Genomic DNA, 25,874 nt, shown 5'->3' with positions numbered 1-25,874 from the left:
AGATAAAAAAGAAACGAGCCCCGGGCACGATAAGAATTAGACCAAGAAACTCAATTCAACCATCTACCAAATTCTCCAAGTTCTCTTTGTCTGTTAGAGAAGAAGAAGAAGAGAAAGAAGAAAAAGAATAAGGAAAGGTATAGTATAAACTTCGTTTCACTTCTCCTAAATTCTCGCTTTCTTCGTAATTCTAGTAAAGGATCGTATCGCATCGTTGAGACTTCGTTAATTACTTTCATCAAGAACGTTCACGTTGTCGTGTAAATTTGTAAGAAGTTTGTAAAGTTAACATTTTTCCTAACTACAACTTACTTCGTGACAGTGATTTTTAAACTATCATTAAATTACTGATTGAACAAAAAATATTCCCCATTAATAAAGTTCAAATTCAATTGGGTATAATTTTAAATTTGAAAAAAAATAATTCATATCTTTACTGCACTACTTATTAATTATTTGTCACAAATAAAAGTCATTCTATTAAATTATAAACGTATGGTAAGAATTTTTGTATAGAAAACACTTAGATATATATTCTTAATTACAATGAATTAAAATAACTAATTAATATATATTTTAATCATTGTGTTTCACATTATTGTTCTTCATTTTGTTCTTCTTCATTTATTTTCATTATCTGTATACGTAAATCCGTCTTTTATTTATTTTACGGTGCCACATATTTTATAGTCAACTAGTATTATCTTAAACCTTTAAACACGTTCGACGAATCCGGTAAAAGTATTGTAATTTTATCGACAACTTATTGAGATCAGCATATCAAAGATGTCCGATGCATGCACCTCGAGGAAAGCTCGTTAGTTTCTAAACGAGATTGTGGGCCTCTGTCAAAGACTAGAAGCACAACGACATCAATGGATGATTGAAAAACGACGTTTAGTATTCATACCATCGTAAAATAGCTCATCTCCGTTAGACAAGTGGAGTATTCTCTTATATTTTCATTTTTCTCGCTTTTCCTTTTCGATCGATTTAAAACGTATACCTGCCAAATTGTACGAACTCAAGCTCGAATTTTCTAGTCAAACGCACGAATTAGGATTATCTTGTCTCTTTCATTGGAACAGGACGAGTAAACGAGTTAAATCGAGCAATTAACAAAAATATTATAATATATTATGTATATTATTTATTTAAATTTATCGTATGTTTTATCGTGCAAAAGTTTTTAACCAGTTAATTGTGGTTAAACTCCATTTTGAAAGCACCGCTGTGTGTCGCTAAAATCGGCCGATGACGAGTTTTTTAGGTTAAAATTGCTCATTTATGAGAATAAAATAACCTCTAAAAGTAAAACAAAAAATAATAATTTACAAATCTTGAATTTCTCTTACTAATCTTAAAATTTGAGATTATGTTTCGTATTTTTACAATAATCACAATTTAAATAGCCAATGGTCATTACTTTTTATGTATGACGAGTATACTAGTCATGAAACAAAATTCTATCTATCAAATATAGTAATTATGATATATTAAATTAAATTATTTTTTCATACATATCTAAGAAACAAAAAATCGATTTAATGCGTATTGAAATATTTCAAATTTTTCTTTGTCAAATATTTGGGATGATGGTGTACGATAGGTTCGTACTTTTTTCTTTAACAACACTAACTTGAAAAAAAAACCAATATTATAATTCTGTTAATATTAAAGACATTGATTTTATACGTAATTTTTTGTTATTCTTGATTTTACCGATAAATAAAAAGAACGATCGAATTTCTTTTTCTATTTGTCAAACGTACGTGTATAGAAAACGTTGATCTTTTCTTTTGTATCTAATGTAAGTTAAAGGTACGAGTTCTCGTATCTTTACGATCTTATCGATATTCACTTAAGTATGTTCACTTAGTGTCGGCTTTTATACAAACGACGGTAACGTATTTGACTCGTGAAAAAGAAAAATTGACGAGTTAAATGTCGCTCGATAAACGTCGGATTTAAAATAAGAGGTAACCACCGTAGCTCTTGCTAAGGAAAAAGGGAAAAAAATACAGAAAATACGAAAAAAAGGGAAGAAGAAATAGAAGAAAAAGAAAAAGAAGAAAAAAAATTTCGACTAATCCGAGTTCTTGCTTACGTGACGTTAATTGGTAAGGTTTCTCAGTGGAAAAAGGTACGATATTTTTCTTAATGCAAGTGAAAGGAAAAAGGGCAGAGGAATAAGACAAACAAAAAGATAAAAATGAAAATAAACAAACATGTTTTGAGTACTATATTTTTTGCAAGCGTTAATTTTCTTTTTTTTTTTTTTTTTGAGAAAAATAATGAAACTCGTTAGGATAAACATATTAACATACAAAAACGATTAATTAAGAAAATAAATGACAATTCTATTGTCACTGAGAACGTTATACTGAAAAACAAGAATATCATTATAAATACGAGTTGTACAATATGAATAATGGCTTTTTTTTCTCCTACTCTCTCTCTTTCTCTTTCTCTTTCTCCTTCTATCTCTCTTCTTTATCAAGAACAAAAAAGTGTGATTAAAGTTTCGAAATTTGTAGTAAGTTCGAAGATGGGTGGTGCATTTGAGGTTGGTGAACCTTTGACCGCATAATGACTAAAAGTGGGTCATTAGGTTTGGTCAGAAGGTTTACAAGCAAATGCTTATACGAAGTGCCCTGTTACTATGCGATGGTCATCTTTGAAAGAAGACGCCGGGAAAAGTCAAGTGAAATAGCTGACTAAGAGAGAAGAGAGAAGAGAGAAGAGAGGAAAGGGGAAAGAGATTAACACAGAGATATAATACTGTGTGCCACTTAAAACAAGTATTTGGTGGTTGAAAGGAAAAGTACCAGAGTCAAAGGCAAACTGACTTACACTGTGTGTACATAGAAAAAGGGAGGACAGAAAGTACCCAGGTTACTTTGATATACACTGAGGCGTTAACAAAATATACATACATATATACATATATATTATATATATGTAATATATATGTATATATATTTACGTGTATTATATAATTTGTTAAAGAGAATATCAAAGCTTCTTGGGATTAATACATGAGCGGAAAATCAGAAGGGTGTATTTCATTAAATGCTATTGAAGTTTCTTTACCCTCCCTTTTGCACCCTTATATTTTCTTTTTTCTTTCTTTTTTTTTCGCAGCCTTGAGTTAAATATAAAAAAAAAATAAAAAGGATGAGCTATAACGTATAGAAGAGAAATCGTTTTATTCAAAGACTCGTGTTGTTCTATTACTACACACTTTATTGAATTTATCATCATCATCGTGCGATTCATTAACACCGTCAAATCATTTCTCATTTATATTTCTTTTTTATATCTTCCATACGATATCATCACTTTTTCAAACTTTTTCTTATTATTAAATTGAGATAATCAACTCAATTTTTATTCGATAGAGTTTAAAACGTTAGATAAATATGAAATGAATGAACGAAAAAAAACGAACAAAAGTTGAAACAACGAATCGAGAGCTGGTAAAATAGGAAAATGAAATTGTTAACGATTTATCACTATACTTCACGAAAATCGTTAGACTTTAAAAATAAACGAGGTTGTTTTCTTTTATGTTTGAAGAGACGTCGCTTATCGTGCTAATGAAAATTAGCGAGATTATAAAAATACGTGGAAGATGCCTTAAATACGTTTCTCCTAATTGCCAGTCTGGAAAATTTGTGTTACCTTGTGTTCTCTCTTTATCACTCTCTGTCATTCTCCCTCTCTCTTTCTTCCTATCCCTCTTTTACACTCGTGTATGTGTATAAAGTTACGTATAACACAAACGTGTAAATGCATACTCTCCTACGCACATACACACACACATACATACACGTGCTCATTCCTTTTAGTTGAAGTGCAGCATCCCAAAGAGAAATCTCCATACCTATGCCACGCGGTAATAGCCATCTTTAAGGTACGACCTTGGAATTCATCGGTCCTGAACAGGACGTCTACGAAAACTCACTTTCCTGCCAACTGCTGAAATTGCTCGCGGATAACCTGTAATACGTATCCGCACTGACAAGAATGACACGTTTAGCCCCTCAAGAGAAAATGAATCTCTCTTTCTCTCTCTTTCCCTCTGTCTGTCTCTCTCTCTCTCTTCTTCTTATTCTTCTTCTTCTTTTCATTTCTTTTTTCTTCTTCTTTCATTTCTAGTGATTTTCCTGATCCATTCGATGGCTTACGATTAATGAGGATTTTCAACTCTCCTAATCACCACGGTCTGACACTAAAAATTCTTTTCGGTTGAACAATTTATTTTTTTATATTAAAAAGAAATTTGTAGATGATCGAATTATAATTGTTCCGAAAAAAAAATTGGAAATTTAGATCGTTTTAATCGAAAATCGTATATCATCTCGTATGAATATGAATTTTTATTAATTCTATGATAATCTTTTTTTCTTTCATTTATTGTAATCCTTCGAGTCAAGATCAATCGAAATAATGTAATATCATATTTACACAGTTAATTATTATATACAGATAGTAAAAGTTGTCTGTTGGAAAGTCTTGTATAACTTAAATTTTGTTTTACTGTAGATATACACCACTTTCGCGTGTTTTAGGAAAGAGTAGTTAGGAAGTTACCTTTGCCATAAGGGGATACTACACGTAAACGTTGCGTCGCTTTCACATGAGTTCTACGTTCAAACTTATCTAGAGCGTTAAAATTGTTTAAAGCACGTTAAAAATGTTTTCTACGTGTAATTACTACGTTGCCTAATTATTCTGTTTGTTTAATGAATAAGAACAAGGTAAAAGTAAAAGATTATTTTGATTATGATTAGAAAAAAAACATAATAATAATTAAAGCTCGTGTATACGTTGTGTGTATCAATATTTTCTTCTAATTTAAAAATCAAAATAAATAGATGATAAATCAATGAATGAAAAATAAATTAATTTCTTCTTGGTTAAATCATGTAGACTTATTTGTACATAATATTATCCAGTATTACGTATAAACTCTAAAGTATATCCAAGTTATTTCATTTTGTAGATGGAATAACTATTCACGATAAGTGTGTGTGTTGGTATGCGTATACAACGAGAAAGGAATTTAAATTGCTTACAAAGATTCCAGATATTATACCCACTTGTAATATCCGTTATCAAGGAAACGTGTGGTATCTTGATATAAAAAAGGCAACAGAATCAACTACGAAAAGAATAAAAATTATCCTTATATGTTTACCTTTTTCTCTACTTCTTTCTGTTTCTTTACTTGGAACAAACACTCACTTTGTTTTACTTATATACGTAATTCTTTATCCGTTAGATACTTTCTTAAACTATAGTAAATGTATTATTACTGTTATATTACGTTATTATTGATGATACACAATTTTTACACACAATATTGTGATAAACGTTCAGAAAAATGTATTATATTAAAAAATATAATTAAATATAATATGAATTTATAAAATATTTTATTCCTTAATTATAAATACCCCCATTTAGAGATTTATAGTTTTTTTCATCCCAAAATATTTTTTTTGTGGTATATATATTTGTTCACTCTTATTTATTTGATATATAAAATGTTAAAAGGTTTTCAAAAACCATGACCTATATTAGTTTGTTCTTTTTCATGAAACAGTATACTGTAATGCGTGCATTATAAAATATAGAAACAGGATTGGTCAAGAAAAATCAAGTATTTCAGTCGTTGAAAGGATTATTTTCTAAGTAATGCACTTTATATTCAACAAATTTTTCTAATCATTCTTTGAAAGATATTATATTAATTAAATATTTAATGTGTTATTCTATTATTAAAAATAATTATTGAAAGTAATGGTTGATTCTTATAAAAATAAATTCAATATTAAAATAATTCAGAAAATAATTATTTGTAACTTTCGTGTATCGGTTCTTATAAAAAAAAAAAAAGAAGAAATGGTATAACTGTTACGGATATAACAGTTCTCGCTGTAATTGGTTTTTTAAAAAGAACGGAAAACCGATATATAATACATATAACACATGTTTTTATTTGTTTTCATAACTGTTTGAAAATACCGTAACCTATATCGTAACTATATATTTAACCTATAAAATAAATTCTAATTTTATTTATATCATATTATTATTAAACGATAATTATAACATATATGTAGAATTTTGAATACTTCACGAACATTTAGTTAAACATTTTTTAATTTTACACCAAGAAATGATATCATACGTATGTACCTATTATATATCATAAGAGATTGATAAAAACTTGGTTAAAGAAAGATCACTTTCATAAGGGATCGTAAAAGATTAGATCTCTTTCTTTCTTTCTTATTTTGTTGTATTTCGAAAGATCGATGAACGAAAATCAAGCTGACGTTTTAATGTGTCTAACACGCGGTTTCTTCGTCAGATCTGTACATCGAATTGATCAAATAAAGTAAGACATAGTAGGGATTATCGATGACGATGTTTTCAAAGCTAAACGCATTAAGATATTCGATATTGAAACGTCTAATATATCTTCCAACGATAAAAAAAAAAGAACAAAAAAATACACGTCTATCGTTCGTAAAATATTACAAATCTTGCATCATCCTTTTATAAATTCACTTTATCCTATATAATCGTATTCAATAATTTACCCTTCGTTAAATCTACAATTTGTAAAAACAAATGATCATAAATATTTTAATATATGTTTTGCTAAGGAAAATTATTATTTAATTAATTGATCAAATTATTATTAAATATTTATTACCTTTTGTTTTTATTTATTTAATTTCTTTTGGTCAGGATTTCATCAGAATTAAATAAGCAGTTTTAATACAAATCAAAATACTTAGCTTGATGCAATGCAAATGCTAGTAATTTTCGTTTCTATTTTTTTTTCTTTTTGTTTATAGTTTCTTTTGAGTGGTTTTTTTTAAGGTTTCAATACTACGTCATAAATCAGTGGATATATAGTTTGACTTCAGCCGTTCAATTTACGAACGCCGACGCACAGGCATACTGGGGTTTCTACGATTAATTAATCTTCATATCAGATAGAGTCGAGATACTATCTCGAGGATAAGTATTTATTTATACATTTATTTTTATTATTTATAAATTTTCTTTATTTATTTATTTTTTCTTCTTCTTCTTTATTCTTTCTATTTCTTTTTGTCATCATCCTCTGTTTTAAAATATAAAAGGAAACATTCGAGAAGATGCTTGGTGAGATGATAATATTTCATTAACTTCTTTTAAAATATAATAAAAAATATAATATAATTTAAAAAGAGCAAAATTATAAAAAAAATATTTAACAAAGAAAGAAGATTAAATTTGATTCAGATTAAAAGATATGATAATTTTCTTTTCAATCATATTGATTAATATAACGATACGGCATTTAACATATAAAAAATGTTAAGGAAAATTTTCTAATGTAATTTCCACTTATTATTATAAAATAAAGAATAAATATAATATTATATAATTTAATACAAGAAAAAAAGAAAAGAAAAATATCCTTATTTTCATCGAAATAAAAATAATTCTCGTAATGAGATGTGATATGTGGAACGAAAGATAAGTAGTGAGCTTATTTGCAATTCTAATAAAGAAGAAATAGTAATGAAAGAAAAAGAAGAAAAAAAAAACAAAGAAAAAGGTCGACGAACGAGATCGATAGCAATTGCAAAATGAGTGAGTGAGAGAAAGAAAGAGAGAGGGAGAGAGAGAGAGAGAGGAGACTCTTGATTCGACGAATAAGTCGAGTTGCAACCTCCGTCGACATGTTCAGCTCGTTTACATTCGCAGTAGGGCAACCATTGAAAAGGAAAAAAAAAAATTAAAAAGACGTGGCACCTGGTAGGATTCCGAGTCTCCGGAGGCGTCCGAGAAACTTCACAAAAGTCTCACCGAGAAAGACAGAGAAAGAGAGAGACTTAGCTAGCTAGGAAAGCGTGAAGGAAAAGAAACAAAACGAAAAGAGAACAGAATATTAAAAAAATAAAAAATAAAATAAGAGAAAAGAAAAGAAGAGGGAACTTCCTTTGCGAGTCATCATGTCGACGATACGAGTAGGTACGTTTACATCTAACCTCCTCTTATCTTCTTTCTTACTACGTACGTATATACTTTCCAACTGATAAGGAGACAAACTTTTAAAGACGATGGTAAAAAAGAAAGAAAGAAAAAAAGAGTGTGATGGATGGAAAGAAAAAAAAAAAAGAAAGAAAGAAAGAAAGAAAGTGGGTGAGAAAAGAGGAAGTCGATTAAAAAAAAAGTCGAGAAATTGGCAACGATAAACGTATGATAGTGAGAAAGAGATAGGAGGAAATGTTTGTGTAGAGGCTGAAGAAAGTACGACAAAAGTTAGTTTTCTCTCCTTGAAATACAACGCGAAACGACATTGTGAAGTTAATCAACGAAGAAGGAAGAGAACAATGGAAGGAAGAAGACCGGTCGAGAGATATTTTGTGCTTTGAGAAACGCGTGGTTTAAAATCTTATTCGAAAATAAGACAACGTGAGCACGTGTCGATCTTAAACCGAGCATAGGATACACTAGCTACATGCTTTATTTACTTTCTTCCTTCCTTCCTAACGTACGATGAATCTTAAAAGGTTCTTTTGATTAACCTCGAAAATACCTAATTCTACGAAATATTCTCGTCAGCTTTACGCGTTTCGTTTTAAACGTAAAACGTTCGTGTTTGTATCGAAAACTTTGTTGTTGCTCGTTAAAGTAACTTCTACAATGATTGGTTTAATTTTATTACGCGTGACGTTTTAAATAAGAGTGGCTATATTTTTGATTTGTTATTTAGAAACACGATAATATAAACGATAAATATATATAGATTTTAATTAAATATTATTTAAATTTGACAGAAATTATAAAAACGGAGTTATTCTAGTGTATTATAATTCTAACTCTTTGAATAACTTTTGAAATTATATTCTTGCTAGGAAAAATTATTTTACTATATATATACATGTATAAGTATATATGAAAATTAGATAATTTTGAGCGAAGTATTATGCAACGTACGTAACCTTTCTTTCTTGACGGTCTTTTAGAAATGTGAAAGTTCACTTTTATTTTTGGTGCCGTTGAAAAAATTCGTTATTAAAGATAACGTGACTTACCGTATAAAGTAATATATTTTACAAAGAATAATTTTGATAATTAGTTTTTAGAAAAGCGTGGTACATTAAATACCATAAATCTATTTGTTTTGTGCTTTTGCTTATTTAATTACATACAGCCAATAATTTGCACGTTGTCCGTTAATAGTTAAAGTTTTTGTTGATAAAATTAAATGGTTGAATAAGATAAAGTTATTTGTCGACTTACGCGAACGTACAACACAAATACATTTTAACAACTACAATTGAGTGTGGATCATACATATGCACCAGACTACACGTATCCGCTTCCAGTTAACTTGGATCACGAGCACAGCATCCCGATATTACCGGTAGTAGTTCCCGAGGGTCCTTCCCGCAATTTAAATGGCCGCGACACGCAGCAAATGTCTCTCGGGCTTGGCCAACAACATCGGCTTACCCGCAGTTTGGCCTCTGTTGGTTCTAGTGTCTGTCGGATATGTCACACCAACAACACCGTTAAGGAGCCCCTTGTTTCTCCGTGCAGGTAAAAAATATTCCAAGAAAAACGATCACTTGGTTAAAATATTCCTATCTAATTTTAATGCATTCAAATAAGAAAGAAAAAAAAAGGGAATAAATTTGTCATCATTGGTAATAATAATAATTATGTATCTTTTATTTGACGAATTTCATAAAATATTAACTAACTTTGATTATATATACTGTATATCTGTGGTTGTATGCATTAATACGTAATAACCTATCAATAATAAGGATATATCAAGATTTACTTCCTAAATAACGATAATTATTATTACCGTTAAATTAGGCAAAGACATATTAATGATGATAGTCAATCATAATTGATCCGTTCAATTCCAAATCAGAGATTTCGGTGTGGTTAACTAGATCTATGAGTTCGAATCACTAATTAATTCTACCTGTATTTCAGTCAACAATTATCATCTCCTTACTATCGAATAATAATTATGAAATTGAATATCAACATTACGTGATAGTCGTTTCCAGATAATTCCTATTTCGAGATATGAGAAGAGAAAAATTCTAAATCCAAACTAAACTTCAAATTATAGAAATATACCAATTAAAATCACGCTCAAATATATCTATATAAATATATATACAGGATATCCAAAAAGATTTGGATTAAACTCATACTTACGTATTACTATCATGAAATCAAATAAATGAACAAATAATTAAAGCAAATGTATATTTTAGTTTAAACAATTCAAGATATCATTAATATCATAATTATCTCCTTTTTTTCTTTCAATAGTCATTTAATAAAATTTGATCGTTACCGTTATCTAAGAAGTGTCACTTATAAAACATAAAAACATAAAAGAAAGCATCAAAATCATTCATTATAATTAACCTAACCGACTGGTATTCATATGTAGCGTGTTTAGGAGTTTAACAATAACGTATTGACAGTTAATCTCGTAGAAACAATAGTCGTGTTCTGGTAGAATCCTTGAGCGATGACATAACAATAGTACGAATAGGTTTCTGCTTGTGGGAAGGGTGAATAAGAGGGGAGGGTAAGCGTCGTTACACGTGTTTCACGTAGCCCTGAAAGCCGCTAAATTAATTCGACGCTCCGGCAAACGTTCCTCGCGCCTTTCAATCACCCTCGATTGTCGTTTTCAGCTTTCTCTCTCCCTCCCTTTCCCTACCTTTCCCCTTTTCCCATTTCAGTCTTTCTCTTTCTCTCTTCGAGCTAGCCACATTTGTCCCTCAAAAAGGGTGGGGAAAAGCAGAGTTAAATAGAGAAGGGGAAAGGGGGAAAGGGAAGGGGAAAGTGAAAGGGGGAGGAAGAGAGAAAGCGTCGACCACCGTGACACCCCGACTTTAATCGAATTAATGCTTCGAGCTCGCGTTGTACCGTTTTAATCTCGGCTCGTCCCGAAGCCACGTTACACTGTGAAAATTGTCTGTGCTCAGGATAGTTCCTGAGCAATATGCCACACGCTTTCAACGACAAAACCATGTAATCACAACGTACGTCTCCTCTACGTACAAAAAACTTGAAGAACCCCCCCTACTCGAATATCTATACTTACAAACTTGAAATTATCGATAACGTTTGGATTAGAGATGATAAATATTCGTAGATGTTCATATACCGTAAATGTAATTAGTTCGATCAATATTTTTTTATTTTTTTATTTTTTTACACACCTGATCTGTTTCAATTTGTTTTATTTTATTATTATCATTATTTTTTTTTAGGGGTAATTTTTTGAATAAATGCAACTCATTAAATCGAATAAAATCGTAATATAACGTTAAATCAATGATGACAAATATTGGAGCTACAAATGTATAGCAATTAGATAAATGAATTTTTTTGTTTCGTTTACACGCATGATAAAATATCTGTTTAATTTATTTTCCTTTCTGCCTTCTTCAACAATTGATATAACTTTTAAGAACGTTGCACGAATGATGACGATAAATTACTAGTGGATTCATTTTGTAATCGTAGCAATTAAATTAACAATTTTTTAATTCGTTTACATACACGATATATAAGGATCTATTCAAATAATTCTTATTCCGTTTATATTACTTTTTTTTTTCATATCTCTATTCATTATACAGGCTGACCTATCTTTCCGTATATTCGAATAAAAGTTTTATTCAGATGAGTAGTGAATTTATTCCTATTTTTTTTTCTTTTTTTTTTTTTTCTATCAACTTCAAAACGCGTAAAATATATTCGGGATCGAGGGAATTTGTAAGTGTTTCATTTCTATATAATCGCAAGTGCTTGAGAAATCAAATCAAATGCGACACAGATAGAAAGTTTCGATAGTCCGAGTCCTTTTGCGCTACACTCAAGCCCGTTGAGATTTTCCTGATTGTTTTATAATTCCCTCAACGAGAAGAGAAACGTTCGCGCGACCACGAAACTCGAGTAATAAATTTGTACCACGCTGTCGTCGAAAACTCGTGAAAACAACTCTCCTTTCTCTCTCTCTCTCTCTCACACTCTCTTCCTCTCTCTCTCTCTCTCTCTCTCTCTCTTCTATCTTTCTTTATTTTCACAACTTTTAACATATTTTCAACTTAAATTCGTTACCTCGAATTCGTTTCGAATACTTTCCCAATTTCTTATCTACGATTTTAAATCGATTACGTAATATAAATAACATAATTATAAAAGACTATGATTTAAAATTCGAATCGTGATAACTTATTTTAACAATTAATAATAATAATAATAATAAAAATAATAATATTATAGAGAATAATATTACCTTTATAGGTATATAATAGAGAAAATGTTGACTTTCAACAAACATTCCGATTGATTTTCTTCAAAGCTTAAAGCACCGAACTCTCACTCGTGTTAACACACGCGGCTTTAATTTTGTCCCGTTCATCGAAATTCATAGCCCATATTCGCAACGACGTTTAATGAGGCAACTTCGATTTAAAGTTCTAACTCGAAATCGATTTCACGTAGCCGCCGGAAGGGAAGGGGTGGGTGTTGTTATCTTTTACGATAAACGTTGGATTTGCTACAAGATTCAAATTTTCTACCAACAAAAATTTCGATATTCTCTCTCTCTCTCTCTCTCTCTCTCTCTCTCTCTCACTTGTACTTATTTTCTTTTTCTTTTATTATTATTATTATTATTATTATTATTATTATTATTATTATTATTATTATTATTATTATTATTATTTCACAAAAGAGATAATGATAATATAAACCGTTATCACACCTATTTGTCACAATGATACACTTTTCTCTTTTATTATTTCGACGGTAATAAATTTTTTTCAATTAAATTTTCTTTGATAAAAATCCTCGTAATACGTCGCAAACACTTTTCTTGTGTTCATTTTAACGAATGAGAAAAAATTGTCGTTAAGGAGACATCAATTGGCAAACAGTATAAGTCTGATAGTTTTTATAAATAAAGCGATAAAATGATACGGAAGAAAAGAAAGAAAGAAAGAAAGATAAAAATATAATAAAAAAATATTTACTCAAATCAAAGAGACAACAAAAATGAAATCTATGATTATTCAAGACGTAAAGATTTTTTTGTAAAAGGTTTGCACTCGTGCGTAAAAGTAACAAATATACATGAGAATTCCATTGTCCGTATTATTTCTCATCTAATAATGCTTATATCATGTTCCACGTTGGCAGAATAATTTGAATTTCCTGGCATACCGTGCATCGCCAACCAGAACAATCTGAAAACTGGATATAACAAGGCAATGGTGAACCTAGATGTACGCGCGTGAGCTTTTGTTTTTGTTTCTTTTTTTTCTCGCATAACCGTAACAAAAATAACGAGAGAAAAAAATTAAAAAAAAAAAAAAGAAGAAGAAGGAGATAGGATAAAATTCAAAATAAATTTTAGGAATGGTATAAATGTTTCCAAACGCGCATGACGATTTACCAATCAACGTAGAAAAGTTCATGATACTCCACTACTGCATATACATATATATGTGAAAATATAAAACAAAAATATAAAAAACAAATATGTGTATATGTTTGTGTATGTGTGTGTGTGTGTGGTGGGCCGAAAAAAAAATATGATTTTTTTAGAGTGGGAGAGGAAAGACGATAAACGAAGTGTACTATTTTTCACGCTGATTGGCACCATGTCCAGTTTGAGCCGTTAACGTAGTTCCTTTTTTCCCCCTTCTTCTTCTTTTTTTTATTTTTTTATCATTCAATTTTACAACATCAACTATAATTGTTGGATTTTCTACCCCAAAAATGTATACCAGGATAGAAAAAAACAACAACAAAGAAGAAGAAGAAGAAGAAGAAGGGGAGATATGTTTTCGTTATTACCATAATCGTTAATTCGATGCAATACTGAAACTTCATTTTTTAAATAATTTCTCTTTGGATTTTCGATAAATTCTTTCTCATTTTTATATACATATATATATATATAAATATTTTGTTTTTAATCAGTAGTTTTCCTACTTTTCACCCATTTTTGTAAATTAACGCGTCCCACTTTATCTAACATTTGTTCTTTTTGTTAACGGAATACATTCCCCCGTGAAAAAAAGAACCTACATAGAGTAATGCGCATAAATTGTCTTTCCCTTACCTACTCATTTGTTTTTTGTTCGGTTCAATCGCGGTATTTTTTGGTGATTATTTTCATCGGTGGTATTTTTTTTTTTAGTAAAATATATGTTACAAAGTACGAAAGACAATGTCTACCGCGTAGATAGATGTTTTGCGACGATGTACCGACTCTGAAATACGTAGTAGGGTATTACAACAAAATGTAAAAAAAAAAACCAACAAAAAAAAAGTATAATATATTTTCTCTACTAGGGATAGAAAAACAAACAAACAAAAAAAATACGTTAAAAAGAAAAACTAAAAAATAATTATTCGAACTAAATGAATACATTAGCGTATATTAATAATTAACATTTTCATTATGGTTGCTATAAAAATATACAACACACACACCCTTTCCTTTACCATGTTTCCAACGAAAAATAATAAAAACTTATATATTTTACATTTTGTTTTGTTTTTTAAATAAAATAGCAAAATTATAATATATATACATTCTTTTTTTATATAAAAAAATTCAAAACAAAAACTGAATAAAGACAAAGAAGGATTGTGCGAATGGAGGGAATGCAAACATGTAAGGATAAACGTAAGCGTTATCAGAGACGATAAAATCGATTTCTAGAGAACTTCGTGAACAAGACATAAATGAAAAAAAAGAAGAAAAAGAAATAGAGAGAAAGAGAGAGAGAGAGAGAGAGAGAGAGAGAACAAATGTTGGGAGAAAAGGAAAATTGTATATCGTAGTGTGAATTCGTCAGACCTTTTTTGCCGAAAATGAAACGTCGGTTCGCACGACCTTTCTTGAAAATGAAATGTTCGTGTGCGTGCAAACGAGTCAGTCGGGGTTGAACGTCTATTGCAAATCCGTAGGAAGGAAAGTTGACGAGAATGTAAGTCGAGGGGCGTGAAGTGAAAAGAGTGCAAATGCAACCTACTACTTCGCCCTCTTCCTTTTCACACATTATATATATATATATATATATATACGAAAAAAGGGGGAGAAAGTCAAGAGAAATAGACAGAGGAAAGGTCTGCAACATAGTGGAAGAACTCGAGAACGTTGCAAAGACGTAAACAGTCGAATGATTTGTAAAACCTGTCGCGAACGGTATCACGGAAAGCCGTGAGAAATTACGAGGTGAACCGTAGAGAAAGATAGAAAAAGAGAGAGAGGGAGAGAGAGAGAGAGAGAGAGAGAGATAGAAAGAGAGAAAGAGATAGAGAATACTACGATATTTCGACACGACTTGGAAATTTCAATCTTTTCATCTTTGCTTTATATCTTCGATCTCATCGAATGTACTGTCAAAAGAAAACGAAAGAAAATAATAATTTGAACTATCAAATTGAAATACTTGTTCATCGATATTCTCTATATTTTTCATTTTTTTTATTTTATTATTATTATTATTATTATTATTATTATTATTATTATTATTATTATTATTATTATTATTATTATAGATGCATGATGTATGAGTAGTAAAAAAAAGATGTACAGAAATGGTGATACTTGAAAAATTTTCTAAAGAATTGTAGAATTCACGAGGGTTCAACTATTCACGAGAAGTATATGACAAAAAATTTCTATGGAGTATGGTAGTAGTGTTTTAAGTATTTTCGGAAAAATGTCTACAAAAAAATTACGTATATTTCGAAGATGTACTCGACCCGACCTATGAAGCGAAGAGACTTTTTCCAGGACAATAAAAGACTCGGGCGACAGAGTTGTAAAGATTCTTCCGAGAGAAAATTCGTTGAGAGACCTCCTACAAAGTCGAATCTCCCTTCTACTATTTTTTACGAGCTGTTGAGTATATATATACATATAGATATATATACTCAAAATATATTGAACTCTTCAAAACTTCAGAAATGAATTATTTGAGTAATAGAAAAGTACACGTGATTTTCCAAATTTTTATGTCGCAATTTAATATTTAACAATTAATTTACTCGATATTTTTACGCAACTTTTTTTCTTTATTTACTTTTACATTATACGCAAATGAAAATGTGCTAGTTCAATGCAAGAAAGTTATTTTTTTTTTTATTTGAATTTAGGTGCAAAGGAACTTTGGCCCACGTCCACTTATCGTGTTTGGAAAAATGGTTGAATCAATCTTGTCGAAGTTATTGCGAATTATGTCACTATCAATATAACGCCGTAGAAACTCTTCGTTACAATTGGTACGAACCCCATGACGCATTATATTAATTAGAAACTGTTAAGAATATAACATGGATTCGTTTAACTGGTTCAAAACCCAATGTGCTGTTCCACCTGCATAGTTATCACTTTTATGGGAACCTTCAGGCCCGAGTCATTGAGAATATGGATTACCCATCCCCGTAATCGACGAAACGTCCAATCCGATCTTTTAATATTTACGTTACTTACCGTCGTCATGATTGGTTTAATAATCGTATGCCTTTGGGGTGAGTTATCGTATAAAATAAAATAATCGATAATGAATAACATTCATATAAGATTAATTAACGATTTCATTAAGGGTATGATTTAATTACACATGTTTGTTTTTTTGTTTTTGTTGTACCTTTCTATGTTATCATAGGTATGCATTACTTTATTATCGAAGGTAAGAAAATTGGTATTTCCAAGTTATGGACAAGAGCAGTCATATGGCTTTTTCTCGGCATCGTAATATTAGGTTACATCATGACGGTTTATCTTCTAGGGAAGGTAAGTCCCTTTTTATCCACGTTCTTTATAACTTTAACGAAAGGTCCATCTTATAATTTTGCCACGTTGAGAGACTGAAAGTTTTTTTTCTTTTCCTATCTCTTGAATAACTTGCAAGACTACGAAACTCTATACACAACGCTTTTTGTCATATTACTTTTAGCTCCTATTTAGAAAAAAAAACTATATACCTTTTGTTAGTTTTATATTAAATATTTAAAAAGTCAGAAAAAGAAAAGAAATATAAAATAAAAAAATAAAAATAAATTTTAATTTACCTTTTTAAGAAGAAAAATTATTATAGCTCTTTGTATCATAATTAATGAGTTTACTCGGTATATACAAACTCATAACGAATTCATTAACCAAAATCAACAAATAAAGAAAAAGAAAAAGAAAACGAAGAAACGAATATAATCAACAGCCAACACTGGTAGTCAGTCCTTAAATATCGTAAAAACGTTATAGCCAGTAATTTATCAAGATCCTAAAAGAAGTCCTTAGAGATCGAGCTACTTTTACTTCCTTCTCTTGACACAAGTCCTCCATACTTTTTCTTAAGGGTTTACCTCGAGGATATCGTGTAAAAGAGAAAGACGAAGTACAGGCCACAGTAAAGGATCGTTGATGCTCTCTATGGTCTTGTCGTATAAATATGCTCGAGAGTTACCTGTCAGAACTTTAACATAATCTTAACATACTAAAGTTAACAAAGCCTTTCTATGCTTTACATTAAATAGGTCTTTCATAATAATTATAATAACAATCATAATTATAATAATAATAATAATCTTAATTTGGATCTAATTATTGAACTAAATATCAATTAAAATAATAATAATAATGATGATGATGATGATGATATTGAATATAAAATAAATTTAATAATATTCAACAATATTTTTTTTAAACGAGAATCAAAAAAAAATTATTATGCAAGGGCTTCTCAGAAATGGGTATCACTTTATTTAATTGAAAAATATTACTTTTTTTTTGTTCAATGAATATTTGAAAAAATAGTTTCGCAGGTTGATGTTTTTTTAACAATTCCCATGACTGAAAATTGATATCTTGAAATAAATAACAAAATATCGTAATTTTATTGATGAACCAATATCAATTAAATTTTTCTTTTTGTCAGTAAAATATTTTTATTTTTAAATCCTTCTATTTATTATGATACATTAATGCAATTAATCATTAGAAATAATACGAATGTTCGAAATAAAATCAATAAAGTCAAATACCTTAATGGTAATTAATGTCTTGAAAATGTTAGTTTTTCTTTTTTTTTTCTTTTTTTCGATTAGAATACTTCCGAAATTGTAAAAGTTTTCTCTTCTCTTTCTCTAATCACCGAACCGTTCCAAGAAGTCGTTAAGTCTACGTCCAAAATCGATCGAACAAATTTTCTGCCGACGATTTCTCTCAACTTACCATTTCTTCTTCTTCATCTTCTTCTTCTTCTTCTTCTTCTTCTTCTTCTTCTTCTTCTTCTTCTTCTTCTTCTTCTTCTTTTACTTCTGCTTCTTCTATTTCTTTTTCCTTTTTCCTTTTTCTTATTCGTTCACTCACTCACTCTCAATCACTCACTATACCAATGTTGTATTTCATATCGTTGACACGAATACGGAAACACGTAATATTTTTCGCGAGTTTTCCTAGATAACCATTTCCAGATGGCAATTCGCGAACTTCTCGTTTTCCTCTTTTCTGTCGTATACTTTCTTCCCTTTCCTCTTTTCGTGAGATCGTAATTCTTTTTTTTTTTTGCAAAAATTCATTCACAACTTATATTCACGAGCTGTACTCGGCAATACTTTTAATGGTATCATATGCTCTTCCTAACATCCTAATCCATCTCCTTTCCTCTTTTTCATACAACTTTATATTCACTTTAAAAAAAAAAAAATTCCTTTCATAGTGATTGTCAAAAGAAAGTGAGACTAATTATTTATATTAATAAGTATATCGATCGATATTTTGCTTAAAATAATTAACATTCTATTTAATATTTAAACCCAATCAATAGATAAAATAGGAATTGTAAAATCACTTTAATAAAAACACATAAAAAATATATACTATATATAAATATATATATATATATATATATATTATTAGAAGGAATGAATTATTAAATAAACGTTCAAATTAAACTAATTAATATGCTAAAGTACGATTTTTACTTAAACACTCATGTACGTATATGTTTCTTTCTTCACATCATCGTTCTCTCTCACACTTATTCACGTAAATACGATTTCTATCCATTTCTGATTTAAGATCACCTTCAAAATAAAAATCACATGATACTGTTTATTTATTCTTTTATCTAAACAAATCAAAACACTCTATTGTTCTTTTATCGCTCACACATATACACAAAACACACAAACACACATTATGAAACTGTTCCTGAAGTTACCTGATCACGTGTGAAAAAAATTGAAATTAAAATAAAATTAAAAATGAATCGAATAGAACTTATAATCTGATAAAAAATATTTAATATAGCAAATTTAATCTAATAAATAATTAATCTAATAAATTTAAAATAATAAAAATAATATGTTATCATCGTGAAATTGATCTAATCTGTGTATAAATAATACTTTGAGATAATAATCTTAAATTAAGTAAACGAACATATGATATCTTTTGAAACGAATATAATGATAATTTCTATTTACATTAAGAAATTTTATTTCTCAATCGTGGAATATTTCGATTTCTTTTGGACAAAAACTATATGTTGGTCAACTTTAAATCTTCTATCTCTCAGCCCTTATCTTTAGCCACAACTCTCCTTTTACATTTTACTCGATCCCTTATGTGGTTTACGTTTATGTGTTTCAATTTACTTCATTCAGATAGAACAAGATTTATATTTTATTTCTTGCTTTACATTCAACTACGTGCTGTTCAATAAAATTTTTAGTTTGCATTCAAACACCTCCAAATTCAATAAATATACGAAAATAAGTTCAATAATTATCCATTATTATTGATATTTATTAATTTTTTTTTCAATGATGAAATCATCGTAATTATTTGTGAATTCGTTGACAAGATTAAATAATAAAATTAAATAATTAAAATTTTTAATTATGTCTGCATAGAAGATAAATCACCAATATCGATGCATGAATACTTAAAATTACAATTAATATAAACATAAAAAAAAGATTACATTGAATATAATTTTGTATTAATTCTCTTATAAACTTATATAATACACATTTAATATAACATTTCTATTTACATTTATATTATTATATAATTATAATTAATAATTATTTATCCTTATATACATTAATTAACTTTTATATTATTTATAAATTGAATATTTATATAAAATATTCTTTTTTTATCATTCTTAAAAGATCCATCATTCTAGAACAATAAATTTAGTTATCTCAATCTGTTTCTCTCTATCGCTCTTGCAAGTAGAGTGCAACCGAGTGCAGTGTACAGATGAAACAGGTGAGTAAAATGTTGAAATGCACCGAGTCAGCATCGACCGAACGAACCGGAAGAAACGCATTACGACACGTACTTTTCCTAGGTCGAAAAGAAACACGAGAGACATCCGTGCCAGATGTCTATCGAAGAAGTAACAAAAAGTGGAAGCTCTATTTGAAACTAAAATTCTCTTTCTCTCTCTCTCTCCCTTTCTCTTATTCTTACTCTAATAGCTACGAAAATTAAGCTGAAAAATTAAAAATAGCTAGGATTTTAAAAATACAAATAGTATATCTTTTGATTTCTTTTTTGGAAACATTTACCTTTTTCATTCTTTATTATTATTTTCTTCCTCTTATGGGACAAAAATTTAGAAACATTTTAATCATTAAACCGAGTATGAAAAATGTTTCATTCGTATTATTTTAAATAATTATTTGGACGCGTTAAATTTCACCATGTAAACTATCATATTTTTTGATCTGTATTACGTACGTATTACAAAATTACATTCGACGTTGACTGGACAAAATTAAAGCTAATATTAATTAATTATCAATATTAATTTGATGCTAGAATTTAATAACTCGTATTTCATAAAATTCAATTTCTAATTGGATTTTAAACGATTGATACTGAAGGTTAGATGGAATCGGCACATAAAAGCAAAACATTAATAAGTGTGTACACCAATCAGACAAAATAACATTTAATTATAAATATGTTTAATATTTCAATATATACAAATATTTAATATTTAATATATAAATTGTAAAAATATATATTCGTAAGAATATAACATTGACAAAATTCAGGTATGACAACAGATTCGTTTCAATATAAAATTCTAAAAATAACATTGAAAACAATATAAAATGATACGTAAGAAGAATAAAAGAAAAACTTATGTTAGGTGAGTTTGAAAACTGTCACCAATGCTTGTCGTGAGTCTCACTGTAAAGCCCTTATCGAATCAAATTTATTTTCTCTACATACATGCATTAGAAAGTCTCACAATCGATTGATCTACGATTGTATTTTGTACCGAAACATTAGGATTACTATTTTTGTTTCGTTTTTTTCTTAAGCAGATAGAAAAAGTGAGACAACTGACGAATGATTTATTAAAATCTATTTGTCGCTTTGAATAATTCAAATTTTATATTAAATAATATTTAAGAATAAAAAAAAACATACACAATAACAAGAAAACTATTTATTCTAATTACGCGTAAAAATCACACGATTCTAATTATGAGATTAAATAATAAAAAAACAATCTAGTAACACCTATCACAGATAACCCACGTGGATATATTGAATGAACAAACGTCGGTCAAAGATAATACATAAAAAATAAAAGAAATTAACCTTAAATTAATCTTTACAAAATACCAAGTTAAAAGATAGAATTCGTCAAAAATTTATTTGCTACCTAGAATATAATAAAAATATAGAAAAGCAACAAAAATGTCATATATATTTTTCTTATAATAAATCTTCCAGATATCTTTATAAATAAAAAAAGTGATAGAGATACGTATATAACCCTATAGAGATAGAATTCGTTTACAAAATGTTAGAACGTTCAATTTGTCTATTTCAGGATCAATTATTGCCATGGTACAGATGGTGGAAAAGTACGGTGAACGTTCAACTTATCGTAGATCCAGAACTCTTTCGACCTACAACAGAATCCTTTCAAGAGTACGAGAACCAAATTATGAGCATCTCGGCGAGCAACATGAAAACGCCAACCGAGTCGAGGTTATTAATCTACCAAGAAATTGAAACTTATCTTTATCCGTACCAAGCTAAGTTCTATCTCTTTCTCTCTCTCTCTCTCTCTCTCTCTCTCTCTTATTCATTTTCTTTTTTTAATCTTTTTTTAATCTTTTATTTTTGAGTTGAGAATAGAGAGAATAATAAATTCGAGTTCGCGGTAGGATTTTAAGCGACGACGATGATGAGATAGAAAAAAATGAGAGAAAAAGAAAGAGAGAAATAGTAAGAAAGATGAAGAAAAAGAAATCCTTTATCATAGAGGCTGGAAAGATGAAAGAGCTTATTTTTTTGCACTTACTTAGGGACACCGCTGTCGTCGATTAAGAAGTCTATATATAGTCGCTAATCTCACTTTTCTTACGTTGATCCGTTCTGATCTTTTATCAGCAGGTCCACCAACTTTCCTTCTACCCAGAGAAATCAATAAAACGATCAAGATTGATATTCGAACCATTTCATGAGGAACCACCATCACCAACCCCCCTCCTCTCTTTTGTGTTCGATCAACAGAATATTTTTCTTTTTTTCTTTTTTTTCCCGTTTTAGATCGATTATAGAACTAAATTAATATTTCTAGGGACACCAAATTTTCAAGCTGTCATATAAATATTCACAAAGATTTCTTTATCAGAAAAAAATATCCAGATCATTGTCCAGAAAAAAACAAAAAAAAATAATCAAATATTTGTGAACGAAAATTTCGATTAAATTAACAATAAGTGATAACTCGTTTTGTTTATTCGTCTTCTTTTAAAGTATCGGAACAGATGATTAATATATTCCGATTAATATGATAAAAACGCACACACACGCACACACATAATGATTAATATTAAGATGATAAAAACGCACACACACACATATACACGTTTACGTATTTAATTTTATTTAATTATATACATAGCATAGAGTAGTAAAAAGTGTTTAAAATAGTATCTTAGGCGGCATTAAAAAAACCTTCCCCAGATCTTTCTGCCGCTTATAGGCAGCATCCAAAAAATCCTCCAGAGCCTACTGCCGCCTATAGGCCGTATTCTAATTATACTCTGGGCCTGTGAAAAGGTATGAGGATTCTACCGATACTCGCTAATACCACCCACTGAAAATTTTGTGGATATAAATACTCCCCAAAAGTACACATTATTTTATTATTTTTCTATTTTAAATTCACGTCTGTTCTACTCGTACCATTAGACAATTAGTATCAATAAACAGCGTTTCTTAAATAAAGTCAAAAAATAAAACGTTGAAGTAACACTAGAAAGTTTGTAATTCGCTGCCAAAGAGGAAAAGAATAATTTTTTCAAACAAGACACGATATTATAAAAAAAAAGAAAAATAATACGAGAGTCAAAGATAAATGAGAGAGTAAAAAAAAAAGTGTGTGGAAGAAAAAAATTCTTATAAAAGTGTTGCTTTTTATATCCGCTTTATTCCGGGAGGGGGAAGAAGAAGGGAGGGTTAAAATCAACGAAAATAGAGGGAATAATAAGGAAGAAACGAAAATGAAATAGTTGCTAGCAAGTTCTAAAAGAGCGAATAGAAATGAAAGACTAGGGTTGGAAGAAAAGGTAAGAGATGAAGGGTGGGAATGATGAGGGGGGAGTCGGGTAGGGTGTAGAGGGGCAAGTGTGCGCGATAATAGTGCAACATAAATAGTTGGCTAGAATCCAAGTGAGTTAATTGCTAGATCAGCGGTTGCTTCGTTTTCCCAACGTGGTGTGGTGGTCGCCGGTGCTCGGATAAGTTTTTTCTTGGCAAAAGCTATGCTTAAGCTCGCAAGATATTCCCACTTGATGTGCCCGTCGTTAAAGGAGAGTCACGCATTTAGATCTCATTTGAGATTAAATCTTTCCTACCTGTTTAATGTTCAGGAATATATGCGAGAGTGTTAGCTAGCTTTCATATCTTTTTTTTATGCTTTTTCTCTATTTTTTTCTTATTTTTTTTCAGTTATATTTGTTCTCATTCGATAAGAAGAAAAAAAAGAAGGAAAAGTGAAGGGGGAGGGGTAGAATAAAATATAATTTATTCGATCCTATCGTGAGTTTTCGCTCGAACGGATAATATAATAAATTATTTCGATGAAATCGAATGTTACACGACATTTTGACGAAATATAATTCATTTTTGCCACCCTTAGGAGTCCATTCTTTTCTTTCCATCGTTCCATCGTTCGTTTCTTTTCTCGATGCGATAATAAAAGTAATAGGGGGAAGAAAAAAAATCAAATGGGGGAGTTGAAACCGTCGGTACGAATAAAATATATCGTTTCGCGGGATATATTATATGATATCTTATATCTATAAAGATATTCAAGAAGTCGTCACTATAGTGAATCTTCGAGAAAAGATAAATGAATATAAAAAAAAAAAGATAGAGAACACCTTTATTATTATAATGAAAAAATATTCGAAGAAAGATAAAGGAACAAAGATCGAAAGTAAACAGAAATTCATCTTATTCCTGAAATAAACGATACCACCGAAACCTTTGGCTTCGTTAAAAGAAAAAATAATTAAAACTTTTCCTTATCTATCTGTCTGTCTGTCTATCTATCTATCTATAATAATATTCCGTTGACCCATTTATAAGAAAAAAAAAAAAAAAACAACAAGAAAAAGAATCCATTGGAAAGATAATCGATTTTATAATGAGAACGATATAGTTGGAAAAACGCAAAAGTTAACATTTTTTTTCTTTTTTTTTTAATACTTTTTTGAATGTTTCTTTCTTTCGTGTCTTCCTTAAATAAAATCGACTAAATCCTAGGATAGTATGGGTCAATTAGCAGTAAATATTACTCGCCTCGTTCGAGTTAAGCCTGGGTTAAACGCCAGCTACGAACAACTTTATCCAGTAGTTAGTTAAGCTTCTCTCTCTCTTTCTCTCACTCTCTCACTCTCTTTCTCTTTAACTGCCTGTCTCTTACTCTCAGAAACAAACCAATTACAGCGTTGTGCATTCTATAAAGGGACATCGACTGCTATTCGATCGGAGATGAAGTAGGTCATATGTGGTTAACTTCGCGTTAAACGCGAAACAGCTGATCCTTAATGACCCATTCGCGGAATTAGCCGATGCAATTAATGGTTGGATCGATGGAGACCTCTATAATGCGTAATAACCGGCACTCGCTGTCCGCACCCTTTTCTCTCTCTCTCTCTCTCTCTTTTCTCTCTCTCTCTTACTCTCTCTATCTCTTTCTCTTTTCCTTTTCTCTCATTCTCGTTCTCATCTCTCTACATACTCTCTCGAGTAAAATATAAATAGAAAGGACGACGGTTTCATTTCAACATCGTCCGATTCGTTCAACATTGTTCAAATACAATCCTCACGATAAAACACTAGAATTAATATTTCATAATATATACTTTAATGACTTTATATTTATATTTGATAATCATATTGATCTAATTATATATAATGGAATGTAAGTTAAAAAATACACACTGATGAAAGTTTAAAATTAATTTAATTGAAAGAATGGTAATAATATTATCATTGTTAAATGAAAACGGGGATGAGAAAGTTTTTTTTTTTACTTTCACTGAAACGATGAGAATGAAAAAGGTAAAGTGTGTATATTGAAGATAATAGAATGATAGGTGGATGTAAAAGTAACAAACGTAAAGATTACTTACTTTGTTAAGGATATAAAAAATAAAAAAGGGAAAATCCAAAATGTTGGGTCAAAATGGTTTGTCCCTTTTTCGTAGGTTATAAAAGTCGAACGTATATA

At 29.6% G+C, this 25,874-nt stretch overlaps 2 protein-coding genes across 3 annotated transcripts in view; one reads left to right on the top strand and one right to left on the bottom strand.

Moving 5' to 3' along the window:
• dpr1 (defective proboscis extension response 1) overlaps positions 1–25,874 on the bottom strand; it is a 291,921-nt gene that overhangs the window by 176,773 nt on the left and 89,274 nt on the right. The gene's annotated exons all lie outside the window — the stretch shown is intronic.
• The window catches only part of LOC149033179 (uncharacterized), a 38,813-nt gene continuing 34,811 nt past the window's right edge, over positions 21,873–25,874 (top strand). The window contains exon 1 of the mRNA XM_089170479.1: positions 21,873–22,114. Within this exon, the coding sequence (XP_089026605.1) occupies positions 21,924–22,114 (191 nt within the window). The 5' untranslated portion in view covers positions 21,873–21,923. The remainder of the gene's footprint in view (positions 22,115–25,874) is intronic.

This window comes from Polistes dominula, unplaced genomic scaffold, assembly GCF_049000335.1.
Source record: "Polistes dominula isolate Pdom_NZ unplaced genomic scaffold, Pdom_raw_medaka contig_15, whole genome shotgun sequence".
Lineage (NCBI taxonomy): Eukaryota > Metazoa > Arthropoda > Insecta > Hymenoptera > Vespidae > Polistes > Polistes dominula.
The sequence above is the reverse complement of the archived record's forward strand: the minus strand, read 5'-3'. Positions and strand labels throughout refer to the sequence as shown.